Source organism: Orycteropus afer, unplaced genomic scaffold (genome assembly GCF_000298275.1).
Source record: "Orycteropus afer afer isolate SDZICR_OR568_19922 unplaced genomic scaffold, OryAfe1.0 scaffold00026, whole genome shotgun sequence".
Lineage (NCBI taxonomy): Eukaryota > Metazoa > Chordata > Mammalia > Tubulidentata > Orycteropodidae > Orycteropus > Orycteropus afer.
This window is the reverse complement of record NW_006921613.1, coordinates 2,496,957-2,519,011: the sequence shown is the minus strand read 5'-3', so window position 1 is coordinate 2,519,011 and position 22,055 is coordinate 2,496,957. Positions and strand designations below refer to the sequence as shown.

Genomic DNA, 22,055 nt, shown 5'->3' with positions numbered 1-22,055 from the left:
AAAGCAGTATCACTACGGAAGTAGGATTGCCCAACCTTCCTTCCGAGGAGTGGCTGGTGGGTTTGAACCGCCAGCCTTCTGGTTAGCAGTGAAGTGCTTTAGCCACTATGCTACCAGAGCTCCTAGTTTTGTACATAGTTTTCTATTATTGGCCCTTGTTTTAATTAGTAGTCCATTTAGCTATTATTATTTGAATTACAGAGCATGAGATCTCTATACTAAGCAAAACATAAAAAATCCATTTGACATAAAGAACTCCAGATTTTACAGAGCTTTGTGTTTTTATTTTACTAGACTATCTCTTGATTTTTATTTACTTTAAACTTTGAGTCTTTAAAACCTTCACATATTAGTTTGAAGGCAGATTTGAGTTGTATACAAGTACATGTAAAATGATTATGCTGATGTATAAATTCAGAAATATTAGGGAAATATTAATAGATAACAGCCTTACTTAACAGAATATGGGATCAAGGAAAATAGAACAAGAAAGGGAAATAATTGTTTTTGTACATTTGATTGTTGTTTTGGTTCTCTATTGCTGCTGTAACAGAAAAGCTCCACAAATGGATGCTTTAACAAACAGGGATTTATTCTCTTATGCATTAGGAAGCTAGAAGTCTGAGTTCAAAGTACCTGCCCTACAGGCTGGGTGAAGGCCCCTTGACTAGAGGCTTTAGCTCTGCCTCTTGCTCCTGACTCACTGAAGCTGGAAGTTCCTCTTAACTCAGGCAGCCACTGGATGCTGAGGCTGACCAAACCCAAGGTTGACAAGTAAAATGGCACAGTCCCAAGATTATCAAGCTACACAGAGGCCACTAGTTTAAGTCCAGAAACAGTCCCAAGATTAGCAAGCAACATGACAGGCTGCTGAATGAAGACTCAGTTAAATGCAGGTCCTAGCAGCCAAAAATGCTCAAGACCTTTCTCAAAGCTGCTCCTTATATACTAGAAGCAGAACACACCCTTAAGGCAGCTACACAGCTGCTCCAGTAGATTCCACCATGGAGGTGATTACCAGTCTCATCATGGTGAATAACTACATCCAGCTGCCCAGCTACTCAAAATCAGGCCCAGCCAAGTTGACACAGAACCTTCACTGCCACAACATTAAACAAGTATTCAACAGTTTGACATATCCTATAGTACATTATACTCTTAGAGCATGAACTTCATAAGATATGAATGCAAGGTGATAAAAACTGCTTTGATTTTTTGATAGTTCTGGTAGCATGGTGCCTAAGGCACTTGACTGCTAACCAGAAGGCTGGTGGTGCTAACCAACCAGCCACTCCTTGGAAAGAATGTTGGGCAATCTACTTTGGTAGTGATACTGCCTCGGAAACCCAAGGGGAGGGGTCGCTATGAGTCAGGTCTGACTCCACAGCACATAACAACACCACCAAATAGAAGGGTTTATAGCTGTTTACCAATATATATTAGTGTCTGAGAAAGTCCATAAAGGAATTTGGTTAAAAATAAAATGTTCAAAGAGATTTTCTTGTGGGTTTGGGGAAAGTCAAGGAATTAATGGGAAAAATCTTGGATAAATGAATAGTGAATAAAATAACTCCTTAATATGAATAATATCTATTCCCAGTTTATTACTACTTAATAGTCTATTTGACATTAAAAAATAGAAAAAAAAAATGAATAAATCTTCATGAACTGGTGATACAATATTGAAACAAATTAATAAAAATACACTTGAAAGCAAGCTTTCACTCAGGCAAAAATTCATTACCAACCTCTTTCAGAGGCTCCCATATTTGAAGAGGCACTTATTAGATCCCAGTAAATTAGTTCTAGCAAGAATTGTTTTTTTTGTAGCACCAGCATATTTAAAAAAAAAAAAAAAAAATGTGATCACATGCAAAACCAGTCAAGATTGATGAAGCCAGAGAGAGTTAGTTAATACATAAAAATTTGCATTTATTTCTTCTAAAGAATTTCCCCTTATTATTCAGCAAACTTTTCCTATCACTCTTTGAATACCAAATGGACATTTAATTTTCCTATTAAGCTATTAAGAGGACTCACATATTTGAGTTAAAATCCCTACATCAGAGTGAGACAGTAAAATGCAGATGGTATATGATGGGTATACTTTATTTTCAACAGTATTCACATGTTTGTGGTTCCATTTAAGGATATTGAACCCTATGACATATGCTGAAGCAAGTACAATTCCATTCCCAAAAGTAAATGTATTTATTGCAGGATCCAATTGCTATGGTAGGCACCAAAAGGCTGTTGTGGTGAGTGAGACATTATACATAGAAATTGTCTTTCCAGAGCCATGGCATTCACTAAATGATAGAATAAGCAAAGGGCTAGAATAGAGGACAAACACTGGATGTGATTGCAGTTTGTGCATTGCATAAAATTCCCCGGCTAAGGGAGCAAGGGAGGGATAAAAAAGAGCACATGCTCCAAGTACAAAGGCACGTGTGCTGACCTGGAGCTGTGCTCTCATAGAAAAAAAAAAAAGAAACTTTTATTACTGACCAAAGGCACTGATCTCTTGATCAAGCCACATATTCTCAGAGCTATGTCCCCCCACTAGGGGCTTTTTCTCTAATTCTCACACAACCAAACCCACTGCTGTCAAGTTGATTCCCACTCAGCAATCCCATTGGGTTTCCAAGGCTGAAAATCTTTATGGGAGTAGATAGCCTCATCTTCCTTCTGCAGAGCAGCTGGTGGATTTGCCCCACTGGCCTTCTGGTTAGCAGTCAAATGCCTTACCCACTGTGCCACCAGAGCTCTAAATTCTCAGAAAGGATAAGCTAGAATTTAAGCTCCAGGAGGACACAAATATTTATTTTATTCAACAATATACCCCAATCACCTAGAAAACTGTCAGCATTATAATAAGCATTCAATAAATACTTATTGGATGTAGTTCAATAGGATTACAATAATAGTACTAGTAAGATTGTATCAACTTGGAGTGGGGTGGTCAGGAATTTTTTTAAAAATTTCTGTTAGATACATTTCTATTTCCTTTCTTATGTTCTGCAACTTTCTACCATTACTTCCCTAAATAAGCATTGAAGGATCAGGTTGAGACAGTCCACATTGAACAAAGAGTCAAATCTGTTGTAAAATATTGCTGTCAGCTCTAAAATGCAGGAAAAATATGTCTCTGAAATACTGAGAAATCACCAGAATCAAATACAATCAACTCTTTTGGGTGCTTCTTAGTAATAAATTATTAACAGGACCCAAGAAAGAATAAATTTGAGATAATCATATTATCAGTTGTTGTTGTTGTTGTTATGTGCCGTCGAGTCAAACCCGACTCATAGCGACCCCTCCTTGGGTTTCCGAGGCAGTATCACTACGGAAGTAGGATTGCCCAACCTTCCTTCCGAGGAGTGGCTGGTGGGTTTGAACTGCCAGCCCTCTGGTTAGCAGGCTTAGCCACTATGCTACCAGAGCTCCCATATCATCAGTAGTAGCTGGGAAAGCTAAAACTAGCTCTTTAAATTCCTTCCATGGTTGACCTTTGTCAGTGTGACAGAACATAAAGCAAGGAATTCATGTGAAAAAAAACTTTGACATACATTTCCCAGGTTTCTGTCTTGTTTCCAAACATACATTTGCAAGTGAAAATAAAGCCATGTATGTATCAAAGCACTGCTCCTTAAATAGACATTTAGTATTTCTTCTTCTGACAAAATGGATACTTATGAAATATATGACAAAATAATTAATTGAAATTGGCATAAACCAAAAAAAAAAAAAACCCAAACTTACTGCTATCTTGTCGGTTCTGACTCATAGTGACTCCTCCTTGGGTTTCCAAGGTGGTATGAAGAAAATATTTCAAATAGGAAATGTTTGCTTGTGGGAATTACAAAAATCTTACTTGAAAGTAGTTGTTAAATAAATAAACTAATTATTTTATAAGCAATTGTTAACCTGTTTTCCAGGAGCATATGATTCGAGATGATGCCAAAGGTCTCACACCAAGACAGTGCGCTATAATGGAGGTGGTCCTGGCTACCATCAAGGTAAGGTTATACTGCCCTGGACAGGATCTGGAACATCTTTCATATACCTCAGAGATAGCTACCTCCCATGCCTGGCTATAGATCTGCATAGCCCATGAATACATTAAATGTAAACTAGTTATATAGATTCATGGCTGAAGTATGTTAGATTTATCTCTTGGGGAGCTCTGGTGGCATAGTGCCTAAAGCATCTGACTGCTAACCAGAAGGCTGGCAGTTCAAACCCACCAGCCGCTCCTTGGAAGGAAGATTGGGCAATCTATTTCCATAGAGATACCACTCAGAAACCCAAGGAGGGGTTGCTATGAGTCAGACCCAACTTATATTTATCTCTTAGTATCTCATTAAGGAGCTCTGGTAGTGCAGTAGCGAAGACATTTGGCTACTGACCAAAAGGTCAGTCGTTCAAAGTCACCAGCCACTCCATGAAAGAAAGATGAGGCAGTCTGCTTCTTAAAGATTTATAGCCTTGGAAATGCTATAAGGCAGTTCTATTCTGTTCTGTAGGGTTGCTATGAGTCAGAATTGACTAAATGGCAGTAGGTTTGCTTCCCCCCCCCCCTTTTGATATCTCCTCATTAGATCCATATGACACTGTCCTTATACATACTCCCTTTACCTCTCTCTGTAAAAGGTGTGTGAAACCTATGCTGAAACACGTTTTTTTTTTTTTTAAACACTCCCAAAATGCAGTTAATCAGAATGCTTCAAAAGATTTCTAGTTAACAGAATTTCTTTTTACGTTATCTATGCCTGTTGAAATGGTACCCTAAAAATACCAATCTTCTCCTATTAGTAATTGTAATTTTTTAAATTATTGAATTCTAGTGTGTGCATCAATTTTTCAAAGCTAGAGGTTGACCAAAGGAGTATGTAGAATGGGTTATGTGTGTGTGTATGTGTATGAAAGTTTATTTTAGAGTTTAAAAAAGTTCTTCTCTAAGTTGAAGCTATGTCAAATGCATCACTCTTCACTGGGGAAAGCATCTGTTATCTAGGATACATGAACAATGAAGTAAAGAACTGTTAGCTACCATGAGCCACTTGCTGAGTATGGAATAGTTATATTGGATAGAAACAGACAATATAATGCTATATTTATTTAAACTGAGTCCTTCCTGTATAACAATTAGACACCATCACAAAACTGTTACCTTGTGGCTTTTGTTTTGCATTTTCAAGATCTAATAAGAGGCTGCCTTTTGGTGCTTCACTGTTGATAATTGAGCAGTAAGAGCTTTGTGATATCTGGGAGTAACTGGAGAGTGCAAATTTAGCAGTAAGATTACAAAAATGGCATTTGTAAAAGTACAGCTAGAGTTTTGTCTGGAAATACGGAAACTTGGCATGATAATTTGAGGGGGAAGATTAGAATCTGAAAATGAAATATATTAAAAAAAACACTTCTTTTAAAAATTATTTTCAAAAAATGAATATGAAGTTACTAACTTTTGGAGTTATAGTAGCACTAATGGGTATGAAAAGGGAAGTACTGGTAGAGAAAATAAGAAATTTTGCTTGTGGCATGAGGGGGTAAAGAAAAAAATCAGATTTTTAGAATCTGAATTCAGCCCTTCATAGATTTTATTAGGTTTGTGCATTGATTTTAGGGGCAGAAGGAAAATATGTTTTGTAGAATTAGGGAACAACACTCAAAGTATTGACAGACCTGGCTCCTACCTGCAACACTTCTCTGATTCTTCTCGATGGGACCACATGATCAGCACTCACAGGCTGAGTTCTTCCCAAATTTGGAGCTAATCTTGAACCCCAAGCAAATCTTTCAGATACACATGTTATCAACTTAAATATCTCCTCTTACTGTTCCGGTCTTCTGTGAACTTTTAATTCAGTCTCATCTACCAGACACTTTCTTGCCTTGTACTTTTGGGTAAAACTGCTGGCTGGTGTCCAAGATTCAGTAAGTGGCCATGTGTCATTCTTCTGTGTCTGAATCTTTGGCTCATTCCTCCAGGACTAGAGTCAATCCAGGGCTCTTGAACCCTATAGCTTTTGTCAGATCTCCAGTCCTGTTCTCTAACTTTTGTTACAGCAGCTCCGTCTCTGGGGCCCTCCATGAACTGCCTGCTGTGAGACTCTCCTGGCCCTGTGCTTTACTCTGCCAAGCACTCAGCTGGTAACTGCTTTCAGTTTTCCAGCTGCAGTTTGCCAAAGTTGAAACTCTGTCTTTTCTGCTTCCCAGATTTTCTCCCATTCACAGTTCTACCAACCATTAATTCTGATGTTGACTACAAAGAATTGCATTACAGCTCAAAGAGGCAGAGATTGAATATCACCCTAAAGCACTGTGAAAGGAACACTAGAAGGCAAGCAGAGTTCGTGAGAAAGATATTTTTAGGCCAATGCAGCCGTTGCTACTCAAACTAACTCCCACAGGCTGCCGAAGAGACGATCTATAATTCCTGTATAGTTCAGTTCGGTCAAATAAGCTGAAAATGAGAAAGTGAGAAATGAAAGTGAATACTCTAATTTGTAGAATATAGACTTTCAGTGCTTGGCATTTTTCAAATCTCTCTCATGTATATACATCATCTCACCTGATCCTTATAACCATCTTGGGGATTAGATAGGTCAAAAATAATAATTCCCATTTTATAGATTAGAATATTGAGGTTTAGGAGGTTTAAGTTGCTATCTGAGGCCGTAAAACTGCTAGTAAAAGGCAGAACTGAGAGAAAACTCCAAACTCTAAATTTAGTCACTGTCCTTTCTACTTTGTCTTGTTAGTTTACTAAATGTTTATAAAGTGTAAGTAAAATGTAACAGGCAAACATGGATAATATTTCTCCAGAGAGATGACTTCTTTCTAGATCAAAGTATCATACCTCGATTATTTAGATTATTTCCTAATTATTTAAAGTAATTTAAATTTTTCAACTTTTCTTCGTGGTCGCTATGAGTCAGAATCAGCTTGATGGCAGTGAGTTTGGTTTTTTTATACAAGTATTGATGGAAATATTAACTCTCTTAAATGTGTGTTGTAACAGCAGAGATGTACAAAGGATCAGGAGATAAATGCTAAAAGTTTCATTGTAAGAGGGACTTTTCTGTTATATCAGCCACATGTAGTTTAAATTACAAGTCAAGCGGGTAGAATTGGCACACGTAATAGAACTTATGATGCTCTGCTGCAGATAAGGTGATAGGGCTTTGAGACTGCATTTACATGCCAAAGCAACCCAGTCAATAGTATTTGAAGATAATAGTAGTATGATGACAGCTAGGTGCTCTGGTGACATAGTGCCTAAGGCATTTGACTGCTCACTAGAAGCCTGGCAGTTCAAACAGACCACCCACTCTGTGGAAGGAAGTCTGTACAATCTACTTCCGGAAAGATTCACCACCTCAGAAACCCAAAGGGGGTCACTATAAGTCAGAATCGACTTGATGGCAGTGAGTTTTGGTTTGAGTTTGTGATGACAGCTATGAGACAGGTAGCAAACAACCTAATCATATGTGCAAACTAAAGGTCAACAGAGAAACACGCATTTGCAAGCATATAGTTGGGCTTTTGAGATGTAGGCCCATATCTTAGGTCAGGTTATGAGCATTCTCTGTAATGATGGTTTTTTTCAAAGAGAAACAGGAAAACTATTTTTTAGCAGCATCTACTCTTTGATGTGAGCATAGTTCAAAAGACCTAAGGAAACTTTTAAATCTTGAACAAATATTAGGTGATTTCATGATAAACTTTGAAATACTCAGAAAACAACTGGGTGGATTTTTTTTTTTTTTTTTCTTACCCTTCAAAATTCCCCATGAAACATTAGTGATTTGGACCTGATCATGACACTGTCCTTGAGTAGTGTTACATCATACTGTAGCTACAGAGGTTTCTCTAAAAATACTGAACATATGGATAGAGCCTTATAGAATCTGCATTTCCCAATATAAAGGAGACAACAGGCTAAATAGGAATATGTATTCAAATATAGCTTTGGAATACACTTGTACTCTCTTATGTATTCCTACATAAGACAATTTCTTACACTTAGGATTTCAGACAAATATCCGATGATGGTAAGGAATCACATTTTATTCTTCTAAGGTCTTACACTGACTTAGGCCCCACCCCATCCCACTACCCTTATCCATGATGCAATTTTGGTGGCTGCTTCTTAGAACTTTTGTATTATTGTACATTTATTTTTGCATTATTGAAAATTCAGCTGCTTATGATAAGAACAAAATAATTCACCTAATTTAGAGCATTGCAATTCAAAGATTATCATTTGAGAACAGTGTATGTAGAAAGCAGGATGTGACAAGATTGCTAAAGATGAACAGGAGATCTTGCCTTTACCTTATGAACAAAACATCTGCAATCGATGCAATAAAAGAATTGCAGAAAAAGTGCTGAGTGCAGAGAGGGCAGTAACTCTCCCTGCATGGATGGGAGAGAGCTTCATGAAGAGGGAAATTTTGGGGTTTAGAGAATGAAGAAGGGGAAACATGATCCAAGTGAGAGAAGGTATAAGTAAGCCTGAAAACTTCAAATAATCTAGTGTAGTGGGACAGACCATGATTGGCTGAGCTTTACAACACTGAATTGGAGCCACTGTCAAGGCTTAAACACCAAGGTAAAGTATCTGAACTTTGAGATTTTTCAGTAAAAGAGTAGCATTAAAGTAGTTTAAGAAGGGAATGGCATAATCATATCCTGTTCATAAAAGAAGACTTTGGTTAGGGTAGAAAATAAGTTTTAAAATACCTATCAAGCAGTTTCTAAAACAAAGTAAACCTTAATGGTTAAGAGCAAGTTATGATTTTATGTATAAGTTGATAAAAGTCTGCATGGATTTGCCAAAAATATGATACACAGGTATTAGAAGGGAAAAAAGTGGTGAAGGAAAATTGCTACCAAAATAATGGATGAAATAAAAAAAGAAATTTCTCCTACAAATATGTGAAGAAACATTAGCATTTTTCCATCAGACATTAAAGATATGTTGTGAACATTCTCATTATATAACAAATATGAGAAGTTAGAAGAACTTGGAAAGTTTTTATTGGAATTATAATTGGAATGGCTTGCTAAGCAGGTAGACAATATGTATCCTGTTTTTTTTTACTTAGCACTTGTTTTTCCTCACAAGTTCAACCAGATCTGAAGTATTTTATTTTCTGCAATTTCATAAATACAAGAAATGGGAGGGGGGGCGGAAACTCTTTAATTAGTTTTCAAAATAAAGAAAATTATGCTTCATACATAGCTCTTTCCAACTCCAATTCAGGTGTAATAATAGGGCACCTCACCACCCATCCTTCCATTAGTAAAGCCAACATATTCATGTATCTAGAATGGAACCAGAAGGCTGGTGGTTCAAACCCACAGCCACTCCTTGGAAGGAGGGTTGGGCAATCTACTTCTGTAGTGGTACCACTTCGGAAACCTAAGGAGGGGTCATTATGAGTCAGATCCAATTCGACAGCAGTGAGTTTGTTTTTTTTTGGTTAGAGTGGCAGTCTTTATAAATGTCCAAGGATGGATGTAAACATGTATATGAATAATATATTTGAAACTAGGTGGGAAAGTATAGCACTGGCAAGTAGAGTATCAGCATAGTGAGTGATTAAGAGAGAAATAATATGCAAGTTACTCTCCTCTTGTATGCAAATAATAACAAAGGATTATGGTAAGAATATTAAATGAGTTATCACATGTAAAGCAATTAAAATAGTACCTGTCATGTAGAAAGTTTTCATAATTACTAACTATCATGCCTTCTAAGGGATTGTTCATTTTAGAGAATTCTCTGTCCACTGTTAAATCCAAGATCCCACTGACCTTCTCTACTGCAACCAGTGTTGTTTGGCTTTTTTCTTTTCTTACTTTCCTAATAAACTCTTCATGCTCTCTCAAAGAAGATAACTGAGTCTTTGCCCCAGGTGAAAGTTTAAATCCTTAAGATGTGACCTTAGCTTCCTGGTCTCCTATGCAGAGAACTTCTCACAATAAGGAAACAAACCCCCTCAGATCTTTTAGTGCTCCCTGAAATTCCCCCTCAGAAAGCAGTGCTATTCTTCTCTAAAGGAATTTGTCTAGATCAAGACATGAGAGAAGAATGTTAAATATTAAATCATGATAACATATTAACTTAAAAGACGACATTGCAAGAATTACAGGATAATAAAGACATTTGAGGGGCACAGATAAAAAGCAATAAGGAGGGAGCTGCACAGATCCTCATCAACAAAGAAAAGAGAAACCAATTGACAGAGGTACAGAAGAAATCCTGGAGCCCTGGAGCTTTGAAAGGAACTATACAGAAGTGGATTTAGGCACCAACTAGTGGAAAAACCTGAATGAAAACACTGAGTACGGAGATAGCCGGAGCTGTAGACTGTTAGCTACTCTGATGAGACCAACAGACTAAATATTTCCAAGTGGTGCTGGACCTGAGAATTGACATAAAGATCAGCCCTGGTCACCAAGGGCTGCAGGGATGACTGCGCTGGTGGCCTATGACTAGGAAGGGAAACACCAAGGAGGGAGACAACCTGAGCTGTAGACTTTGAGTTGTCTGGAAGGTGCAACCATTTTGATTGCTTATAAGCGATGGCCATTTTGGATATTTAAAGTGACCAAGGGAGCAGCCATTTTGAAAGTTTACAAGTGGAGGCCATTTTGGATATTTAAAGTGACCAAGGGAGCAGCCATTTTGAATGTTTACAAGTGGTAGCCATTTTGGATATTTAAGGTGACCAAGGGTGAAGCCATTTTGAAAGTTTACAAGCCATGGTCATATTGGATTTTAAAGTGACAGCATCCTCATTTGGATTCCAGGGACCTAAGAATAGACTCCATTTGCCAAAGACAGTAAGGACAAATGGGAGACTGGCAACAGAAAAGGAGACAGGTGGTAAATGTGCAACTGCTGCCAACTAGCAAATAGAGAAGCACAGTACCCTGCTTACATAGATAACACCTCTCCCCAAAAAAAGAAAATGAAAATTGTGGTCAAGTCACTGTAACACACAATCACCAATTAAACATAAGCACAAAAACATCACAATGTGTCAGAGACAACAGAGCATCACAGTCCACACAAAGAAGCAAGATAAAGCAGGAGAAACAAGGGACCAGGATACAGACCCAAAACATATTCCTGAGGAAGAAGCAACATTGGAACTCCCTGATAAGGAATTCAGAAGAATTATATTTAGGTACCTTCAGCAGATTGAGAGACAGATCAAGGAAAACACTGACAAAATTGAGAGAAACACAGAGAAAACCCTAGAACAATTTCAAAAGACAATACAAGAACAAAATGGCAAAAATAAATGAAAAATTAGAAATGATACAAAATCTACGCACAGAAATCCAGAAGATTGATACTAAATTTTCAGCAATAAATAACACACTGAATGGGCAAAGGAGTATAATTGTATCAGTAGAAGACAGAATTAGTGAGATCGAAGACAAATACCTGAATACTTCTTTGGAAAGGGATCAGTCAGAAAAAAGATCAAAATAAAATGAAGAAAGCTTAAGGTTCATGAGGGATACCATCAAAAGGAGTAACCTACATGTGATCTGAGTTCCAGAACAGAAAGAGACAAATAACACTGAGAAAATTGTCCAAGATTTGTTGGAAGAGAATTTCCGTGGTATGATGAAAGATGAGACCTCCATTGAAGAAGTCCAATGAACCCCCAAACAGGATAGACCTCAAAATAAAATCATCAAGACGTTTCATCATCAAACTCACCAAACCAAAGACAAAGAAAGAATCCTGATAGGAGCACAGGAAAAACAAAAAGTTACCTGCAAGGGGCAACCAATAAGACTAAGCTTGGATTTCTTGACAGAAATCATGCAGGTGAGAAGACAATGGGGTGGTATATGTAAAACCCTGAAAGATAAAATTTTCCAACCAAGAATTAAATACACAACAAAATTGTTCCTCAGATATGATGGTGAGATTAGGACATTTCCAGATAAGCAGAAATTAAGGGAATTTGTTAAAACCAAACCAACCTTACAAAAGATGCTAGAGTCCTTTGGATAGAGAACTAACAACAACAAACAACCATTAAAACACATGACAACATAACCCAGAAACCAACCAATTATGGAAGTATCCAAAGCAAATAAGCCTACAAGATTGTAAAGAGGGACCTAGAGACATCAATTGACAAATGAGGACAACTACAAACCAAAAAGAGGGAAAGAACTGTATAATTACAGAACTTCTAGATGGTAGGGAAGTCAAGACAACTACAAGATAGAATGGACTGTTCTGGTCTTGGGAAGAAAATTATAAATAACCTCAAAGAAAAATGATAATTCTTCACATCAAAATAAAAAAAAAGGACCAGCACATATATATAGCAGATACTAAAAGAATAGCATTCAGAATCTTTCACAGTTTTTCCTGACAACCCTCAATAGCCTTTAAAGATGGCAAAACACCATTTTAAACTTTCTTTTTTATTATATTCTTCTGGAATTTATATGCTTATGTTTGAGAACATTGGGGTTTGTCTGAGAAAATTGAGAGTGAGAATGTCTTCCCATCTAGAGATACCCTCCTGTTCTTGGTTCAGTTACTCCACTGGTCTTCACTCATAAACCACTTGCAATGGAGTCTATTTCAACTCTCGGAAACCATGTGGCTTTCAGAGTAGAGCTGTGCTCCATAGGGTTTTCAGTGGCTGATTTTTCAGTAGTGAATCACCTGCCCTTTTTTCTGAAGGACGCCTGGGTAGACTCAAACGTCCAATTTCTCAGTTAGCAGCCTGTGTGTTAACTGTTTGTACCCCCAGGGATACTCTTCGCTCAAAGGGTGAGTTATTTCTTCTATGGCTCCTTGAATTATTATGTAAACTGGCCTCCAGAGAACATACTGCCAATCTTCTAGGTATTTTTAACAAGTTAAACGTACCCTTTCAATATAACTATTTAGCTTTTTATTCCTGGCATTAAATAGCATGATATTGTGTTTCTTAACAAGGAACTATCATATTTTTTTACATCCACCAGAACACCTGAGATAACTCTATATGAATAGTCCCCATAAATACTTTCTTCATGCAAAAATATTTCAACAAGAAAATCCAGTTGTAGAACAATTTTAAATACTATTTTTATCATCTCTTAAAGAATGAAAAGGAAAGACTTCTACCATTTTTCTGTGCCTACTCTTCATAACCATACCTATCTTTTGCAACAACTTGTATTTTCACATAGTACTCAGATAGACTCAATACATGGAATTTTAAATGACCATAGATTTTTCTTCTTTGGGAGGGTGTCTGCAATTGTAACAAGTTTTATTCAGGTTATAATCCCATTGCCTACTTTGTGTTGCCTGTGCCCTGAGTCTCCTCTACATTTGTTGTTGTTGTTATGTGCCGTCGAGTCAGACCCGACTCATAGCGACCCCTCCTTGGGTTTCGGAGGCAGTATCACTATGGACGTGGATTGCCCCATCTTCCTTCCGAGGAGTGGCTGGTGGATTTGAACCGCCAGCCTTCTGGTTAGCAGTCAAGTGATTCAGGCACTATGCTACCAGAGCTCCTTAGAAATTCTTAAAGTGTGGGATAAAGGGATGATGATATCCATTTAGGAGAGTTTCTCAAAATCGTTTGTTGAGCTTCTTGAAAATATTTCATTCTGTGAAAATCACAGATCATGATGAGCCACAAATACCAGTGAGTTTAACTTTGCTCTGTCATTACTGGTACAGGAAGAGAAACAGAACCCTTGATCTAACCTTAACAGTATATTATAAATATATTATCATCTCTAAAGAACTGCAGAAAAATATCCTTAGTTCTAGCATGTTATCTCTAGAAAATTTGCCCTTCTAACATTCCTCAATGACCATACTTATTGTCCAAGAGTGGTTATCTTATCTCTAAATAGAGGAATATTTTGAGTTTGTTGGATGACAGTAACAAAAAATGAAAAATCACAATGTTGTATTATGTATCATATGCAAAAGTCAGGGGTGTTAGATTTCCAATCATCACTCTACATCTTCTATATCTGCACTATATCTGTTGTTGTTAGGTGCCATCAAGTCAATTCTGACACATAGAGACCCTGTGTACAACAGAAAAAAACACTATCCTATCCTGCTCCATCTTCATAACAATTGTGGTGCTTGAGCTCATCCTTGCAGCCACTGGGTAAATCTATTTTGTTGAGGGTCTGCCCCTTTTTCCACTGAGCCTCCACTTTATCAAGCATGATATCCTTCTCCAACGACTGGTGCCTTCTGAACACATGCCCAAAGTAGTCGAGACAAAATCTGGCCATTCTCACTTCTAAGGAACATTCTGGCTGCACTTCTTCCAGGACAGATTTGTTAGTTCTTCTGGCAGTCCATGGTATTCTCAGTATTCTTTGTCAACACCACAATTCAAAGGCATTAATTCTTCATCAGTCTTCCTTATTTATTGCCTAACTTTTACATGTATATGAGCCAGTTGAAAATACCATGCCTTGGGTTAGGCTCACCTTGATCTTCAAAGTGACATCCTTGCTCATCATCACTTTAAAAAGGTTTTCCCACCCCCTCTTTAAGAGGTAGCATCTGTTTCTTTACTCTTTTGAACCTGCGAGGACCCTGGGACTGCTTTGACCAATAGAATATGAAGGAAGTGATGTTACGCCAGTGCTGGCACACCCCTTAACTGGCCTGGCAGCTTCATGTTCCTGCCTCTTGGAACCCAGCCACCATGTTGTGAGAAGCCCACACAACATGGAGAGATATATGCAGGTGCTCTGGTCAGTAATCCAACTGAGCTTCCAGCCTACCGCCAGCATCAAGTGCCAGCCATCTGAGTGCACCATGTTGGATCCCCTCGTCTAGGCAAACCTTGAGATGATTGCAGCCTAGCTGGCAACTGACAGTAATTATATGAAGGACCCTTGAGGGACAGTTGTTCAGCTGAGACTAGTCAATGCATAGCACCTTAGGAGATAATAATAAATAGCTATGTAATGAATATTTTAAGCCACTGAGCTTTGATATGGTTTGTTACTTAGCAATAGATAACTAGAACAGAAATAAATTGCCCTAAAACATATACCTTAAACATGAATGAACTTTGCAAACACACTGAGTGAATAAATCTATCACAAAAGAACAAGTGTTATATAATTCCACTAATATAAAACATCTAGGATAGGCAAGTTTATTAGTGGTTACCAGGGATAGGCAGGAGGGAGCAGAAAAAAGGAACTCACTTCTTAGAGGACACTGAGCTTTGGTTAGAAGTGATGGGAAAATTTGGAAATGGATCGTGGTAATGTTTGAACAACATGATAAACATAACTAGTGCCACTGAATTGTACATATGAAGAATATTAATATAGTAGACAATTTGTTGCTTATATATTTACCACAATAAAAAAAAGTAGGCCTTAAAACAACAACCTTTTATTATTTCTCATGAGTCTAGTTGCTCATACATCTTTGATCAGCTGGCAGGTTGATTGGGGGCTGACTGGTCTGCCATGGCCTCAGCTGGGACAACGCTGTTCTGCTCTGTCTGCTGTCTCATTAAACATGCTAACCCAGGCTTGTTCTCATGGCTGTAGCAGAGTTTCAAGAGAAACAGTAGAAGACACAAAGTCTCTTGAGGTCTAGGCTTGGAACTGGCATGCTATTACTTCTACGAAATATTATTCTACACAAACATCAAGGCCAGCCCAGTTTCAAAGCATAGATACATAAAGTCATTTTCTTTTTGGGAGGAACTACAAAGTCATTGCAGAATGTGCAGAAGGGCTAGATAATTGTGTCCATTATTGCACTCAGTCTATCACAGTATTTAATGAGGATATTAAGAAATTTGCTGGAAGTTGTAAGATAGCCACTCTTCTGTGTTGACTGACATCTGGAGTTAAATCTCCCTTGCTCAGTATTACTTTTTTTTTTTTTTTTTGCAGTTCTTGTTACCTAGTGCTGCTCTGACAGAAATATACCACAAATGGGATGGCCTTAACAAGCAGGAGTTTATTCTTACAATTTGGAGCCTTTAAGTCCAAGTTCAAAGTGCCATGCTCTAGGGTCTGGGTGAAAGCCCCTCAACCTTGGGATCCAGCCTCCTGCTCCCGGCCCATGGAAACTAGAGGCTTTTCTTCATTCAGACAGCTGCTGGCTGCTGAGGCTGAGAAGCCCCACAATTGACAAGTAAAAAAGACACAGTCCGGATATTACCAAACTACACAGCAGACCATTAATATAAGTCCATTGTAAGTCCCAGGGTTGGCAGAGCATACCAGGCTGCTGAGCAACGACATGACTACATGCAGGATCCAAGCATGCCATATGCTAGAGACCTTTCTCAAAGCTTCTCCTTATATACAGGAAGCAGACCACATACCCAACGGCAGCTACTCAGCTGCTCATAGTAGATTCCACCATGAAGTTGATTACCAGTCTCATCATAGGGAATACATCCAGCTACCCAGCCACTCAACCAGACCTAGCCAAGTTGACACACAAACATAACCACCACAGCAGTGTTCCTTCTCATCCCCTCCCTCCCACCCCTGGTAACCAACAAAGAAGGTTTATTGTAAAAAGTCAAGGAAAGGTTTATATATGTAAGGAAACTTTCTTTAAAGAGGTCTTTTGCAGCAGATTTGCAGAGTGTAATACATTGTTTGATTTCTTGCTGCGTCCACGTATGTTTATTGCAGATCCAAGAAAAATGAAATCATTGAAAACTTCAATTTTTTCTCCATTTATCAACATGTTGCTTCTTGGTCCAGTCGTGAGGCTTTTTGTTTCCTTTATGTTGAGATGTAATCCATACCGCAGGCTGTCATCTCCATCAGTAAGTTCTTCACTTTCAGCAAGCAATGTTGTATCATCTACATATTGCAGGTTGTTAATGAGTCTTCCTCCGTCCTGATGCCTTATTCCTCTTCACATATTCCAGCTTCTTGGATTATTTGCTCAGCATACAGATGGAATGCTGAATGCTGGAAGTTGTAAGATTTCCTGATTTTAAACCATTCAGTATCCCCTTGTTCTGTTTGAATGACAGCCTCTTGGTTTTTGTGCAGGTTCCTCATGAGCACAAGTAGGTGTTATGGAATTCCCATTCTGTGCAATGTTATCTGTAATTTGTTATGATCCACACCGTTGAATGCCTTCTCATAGTCAATGAAACACAAATGAACATCTTTCTGGATTCTTTGCTTTCAGCTAAGATCCATCTGACATCAATTATGATATCCTTCATTCCACATTCTCTTATGAATCCAGCTTGCATTATCTATGCAGCTTATTTATCTGTACCACTGTGTATAATTAGAGGATGGAAAAGATGGAGCAGCAGACATCTGGCCTAAATTCTCAAACTAATGTACAGAAAATGTGTGTCTAGGACCTACTTACTTCATGAAATTTTCACAACCCTGGATATAGATAGGCTTTCTCATGCTTTGGAGACATAAGTCAATAACCAAGTCGAGGACTGTTATCAAAACTTGTCATCTGATAAGGATTCTGAGCACTGTATCTTTAAGATCTTCGTGATTTGCTTAACTAAAATTCTGAATGGGAAGAAAAGACTTGAGCCTTTAAGGATCTAGGGTCTGTGGTGTAGAACACCGTATAAGAAATCTACGGAATCTGAATTACATGATGACTTAGCTTTGGGTACATGGTGGTACTATTTGTTTGAACTACTTTATATAGATCATATTTTGTTATTCTAACTTGAGCTACTAAAGGAGCAATAAAACCTCTACTCTAGCAGTTTCTTTTTGAATGTCTCTGATTATGTACATATTTTTTCTTTTTAGCAATACTTTCATGCAGGAGGAAATGGCCTGAAAAAGAATTTCTTGGAGAAAAGCCAAGATCTTCAGTCTCTGAGATATGCTCTCAGTCTTTATACCCAAACTACTGATGCCTTGATAAAGAAATTCATAGACACTCAGACTTCACAGAGTAAGTAACGCATTGAACCTGACCATGAAGTAAGTTGTTAAGTAAAATTCAAGGTAATTATTATTATCAATCGTATTAATGTATTTTACTATAGTAAATTAAAGCATTGTTAAAAATGGAGGATTATGGTTATTAGACAATTACTAATATTTTTGCCATTCATGAATTATAATTTTATAAATAACTTCAATAACATTAAGGTATTGTTAATACTAAAACTAATGATTGATTCTTGGTCATTCTAACTTTCATAAAATCACTCTAAGTAGAAACTAGCTTTGAATATCCATGACTGTGATATTTCCTTCAGTTTAGGACCAAAGATCCAGTGTTTGCGAGTATTGGTAACTCCAAAAAATGATAATTCCCCAAACTCTGTCTTCAGTTACAAGATACTCTGTTCTGGAGTTTCTGAAAGAAAAATCTCGTTTTAGTTTTTAACTTCATATAAAAAAAATTCCAACTTTAACTATAAAATTGGCCAAGAAGCATGCTTGGTATTTTATTTGAAACTTATGTCTGGTTTATGTGGCAAAGTTCCCACTTCATAACCTCCTGGGATATTATGCTCAACAACCTTTCTTTCAAATTGCTTTGTGATTTATGATATTTGAGTAATTATATGTATTCAAGATCTGGCATTTCTGAGAGATTATTTAAAATGTCAGTATGAGTCAAAAAGAGCCAGATGCAGACTAAAGCTCTAGAACATAGTAAATTGTACCATTTTGTTGTTGTTGTTATTATGTGCCATCGAGTCAACTCATAGCGACCCCTCCTTGGGTTTCCGAGGCAATATCACTACAGAAGTAGATTGCCCTATCTTCCTTCTGAGGAGTGTGGCTGGTGGGTTTGAACCGCCAACCTTCTGGTTAGCAGTCAAGTGCCTTAGCCACTATGCTACCAGAGCTCCATAGAAATAATAAAAATAAAAAAGAGGACTTCTCTTCATTCACAAGACATCCTCAGGAAACAGAAAATTCAGGTATTTCTTTTTCTTGTGATGAAAAGGCTCCAGATTTGTCTGTTTCTTTAATGGTGCTTCAGTTTTCCTAACTACATCAAAGATAATGTCCAGGTAAGTACTATGTAGGTGCTAGCTTGTCTTTAATACTTTGTGCATTTTGAGAGTATCCCATTAAATGCTGCAAACACTCCCTTTTAATATGGTGTGCATACCTAGATTACATCTTAGTATCATTCTAGAAAAGGGCCAATTATTGAGCATGGGTGGGATTATCAGAAGATACAGAAATTTTCAAAACATTACTCCTTCAATCTGTGCTTCCCAAGATTTTTGAACTTTATAAATACAAAGCAATTATCATACACTGAATAAACAGTATTGTGTATTATAGCTTTATTCTCAGAGGATGTGAGTATATAAGATGTTGACTACTTTTTTTTTTATCTTTTTAAAAAATCTATTGTGATTTGAGTGAAAGTTTACAGAACAAATTGGTTTTCCATTCAGCAATCCACACACATTGTTTTGTGACATTGCTTGCAATCCCCACAATGTAACAGCACTCTTCCCACTTCAATCTTGTGTTTCCCATTTCCATTTGTCCTTCTATCCGATATCCAAGCTTGATCCCTAAGCAAAAGCTGTTCTTTTGATCTCATATGGTTGATGGTTCTAAGGAGTGTATATCTCCCTAATGTTATTGTTCACCTTAAAGGCCTATTGTTCAGCTGAATTTTGAGCCATGGGGGTGAGTTCAGTTCCAGGTTTAAAGGGTAACAAAGGGGCACCATCTCAAGGGTTCTACCAGTCTCTAGCAGACAAGTAAGCCTGGTCTTTTTTATAATTTTCAGTTTTGTTCCACATTTTTTCTCCCACTCTATCCAGGACATTCTACTGTGATCCTTTTCACAGTAGAACAGTAGGTAGTGTTAGCCAGACACCATTTAGTTCTGGTTGCAGGAGCAAGAAAGCTGTCACTACTCACCACTGTAGTGTGTAGAACATCATCTCTGTGAACTATGTTATGCCAATTAAGTTCGTTGTCCCCTGAGACTGTGATCCTAAGCCCCCAAGTCCATTGACTTATTACCTCAAGATGTTTGGTTATGGCAAAGAGATTTTCATAACTTTGCCCTCTGATTGCCCTACTATTTACATCAATATATTTATGTTGTTATGTGCCGTCAAGTTGGACTCAACTCATAGCGACCCTCCTTGGGTTGCCGAGGCAGTATCACTATGGAAGTAGATTCCCCAGATGTATATATAGCACATACATACATATGTAGAAATATCCTCTGCCATACCTGTATATGATCATGGGTTTAGTCCTGTTTACCTACCCTGTTTAACTTGTCTGTGGGCCTATGTGTATAATCGTAGATTATTATTTATTATTAATGATATTTCAGGATTGTGTATGCATTAGTATTTACTTTTGTTGGCTGTTAATCAGAAGGTTGGCAGTTCAAACACACCAGCCACTCTGCAGAAGGAAGATGGGGCAATCTACTTCTGTAAATACTTACCACCTTAAAGACCCAATGGGGGTTGCTATGAGTCGGAATCAACTCGATGGCAGTGGGTTTGGTTTGGTTTGGGTTTGTTGGCAGTAACTCTATTACACCTCTGTGTGTTTTCTGTTGCCTTACTGATACTGTATGTCGCCTTTTCCTTCACCCAAATTGGTATGTGCTTATTATCTAGTAAGTGATTTTCCCTCCTCTTCCCTTCAGTCCTTGGTAACCTTCAAAGAATGTTTCTTTCTGTGTATAAACCTTTCCTTGGCCTTTTTATAATAGTGGACTCATATGGTATTTGTCCTTTTGGGATTGACTTATTTCATTCAGCCTAATGTGCTCCAGGTTCATCCATGTTATGAGGTATTTTGCTAATTCTTCTTTATTTAACATTGTATGGTATTCTGTTGTGTGTATGTACCGTAGTTTGTTTATCCATTCATTCATTGATGGACACTTCGGTTATTTCAATCTCTTTGCTATTGTGAATAATGCTGCAGTGAACATGGGTGTGCATGTAACTATTCATGTCCCACTCTTATTTCTTTAAGATACATAGCTAGTAGTGGGATTGCTGGATTATGTGGTACTTCTATTTCTAACGTTTTAAGAAAGCATCATACTGTTTTCCACAAGAATTTTACCATGTTAGTCTCACCTTCATTGAATAATCCAATCTCTCCACATCATTGCCAGTATTTGTTGTTTACTGTCTTACTGAACTAAGCTATTGTTGCTGGGGTGAGATGATACTCCATTGTACTTTTGATTTGCATCTCTTTAATGACTAATGAGGAGCTCTGGCAGTGCTGTGGTTAAAGCATTGGACTGCTAGCCAAACAGTCAGCAGTTTGAACCCACCACCTACTGTGCAAAAGAAAGATGAGGCAGTCTCCTTCAGTAAAGATTTACTGCCTTGGAAAACCTACAGTGCATTTCTACTCTGTCCTGTAAAGTCACTATAAGTTGGGATCAACTCAGTTGCAGTGGATTTGGGTTTAATGATTAATGATCAGGGGCATTTCTTCATATATTTGTTAGCCACCTGAATGTCTTCTTTGGTGAAGTGTCTGTTCATATATTCTGATCACTTTTTTTTTTATATATGCCTTTCTCTTTTTTTTTTTTACTTAGTTAACTTTTATAAAAGTTTTTTTAATGCATGTTATTGAAATATAATTTATGTACAGTGAAATACACAAAACTAAAGTGACATGGGTCAATGCTTTTTTTTTTTTTTTTTTTTGAAGTGTTCCTTCCCCTCTTCTCCCACCCCGGCAACCCAGCAATCAACAAAGAAAGTTTCCCTCTATATATAAACCTTTCCTTAACCCTCCACAACAACAAACTAATACTATATTTGTACTTCTGTGATTGACTTATGTCACTCAGCATAATGTCCTCTGAGTTCATCCATATTATGCAGTGTTTTGTAGACTCTACATTATTCTTTAGTGCTGCATAGCATTCCATTATGTGTATGTACCATAGTTTGGTCATCCACTCTTCCACTATAAATCTTAGCTGTAAATCCCTTGCCAGATATGTAATTATTGGCAAATATGAATTTGTTGCTGTCATTTTTGTTATGTGCTTTTTTGTGATG

The 22,055-nt window shown here is 37.6% G+C and overlaps 1 protein-coding gene across 1 annotated transcript in view; it reads left to right on the top strand.

Annotated features, from left to right (window-relative positions):
- Positions 1-22,055, top strand: part of UNC13C (unc-13 homolog C) — a 903,686-nt gene that overhangs the window by 723,481 nt on the left and 158,150 nt on the right. Inside the window, exons 28-29 of the mRNA XM_007935152.2 lie at positions 3,939-4,019; positions 17,815-17,962. Of these exons, the coding sequence (XP_007933343.1) occupies positions 3,939-4,019; positions 17,815-17,962 (229 nt within the window). The remainder of the gene's footprint in view (positions 1-3,938; positions 4,020-17,814; positions 17,963-22,055) is intronic.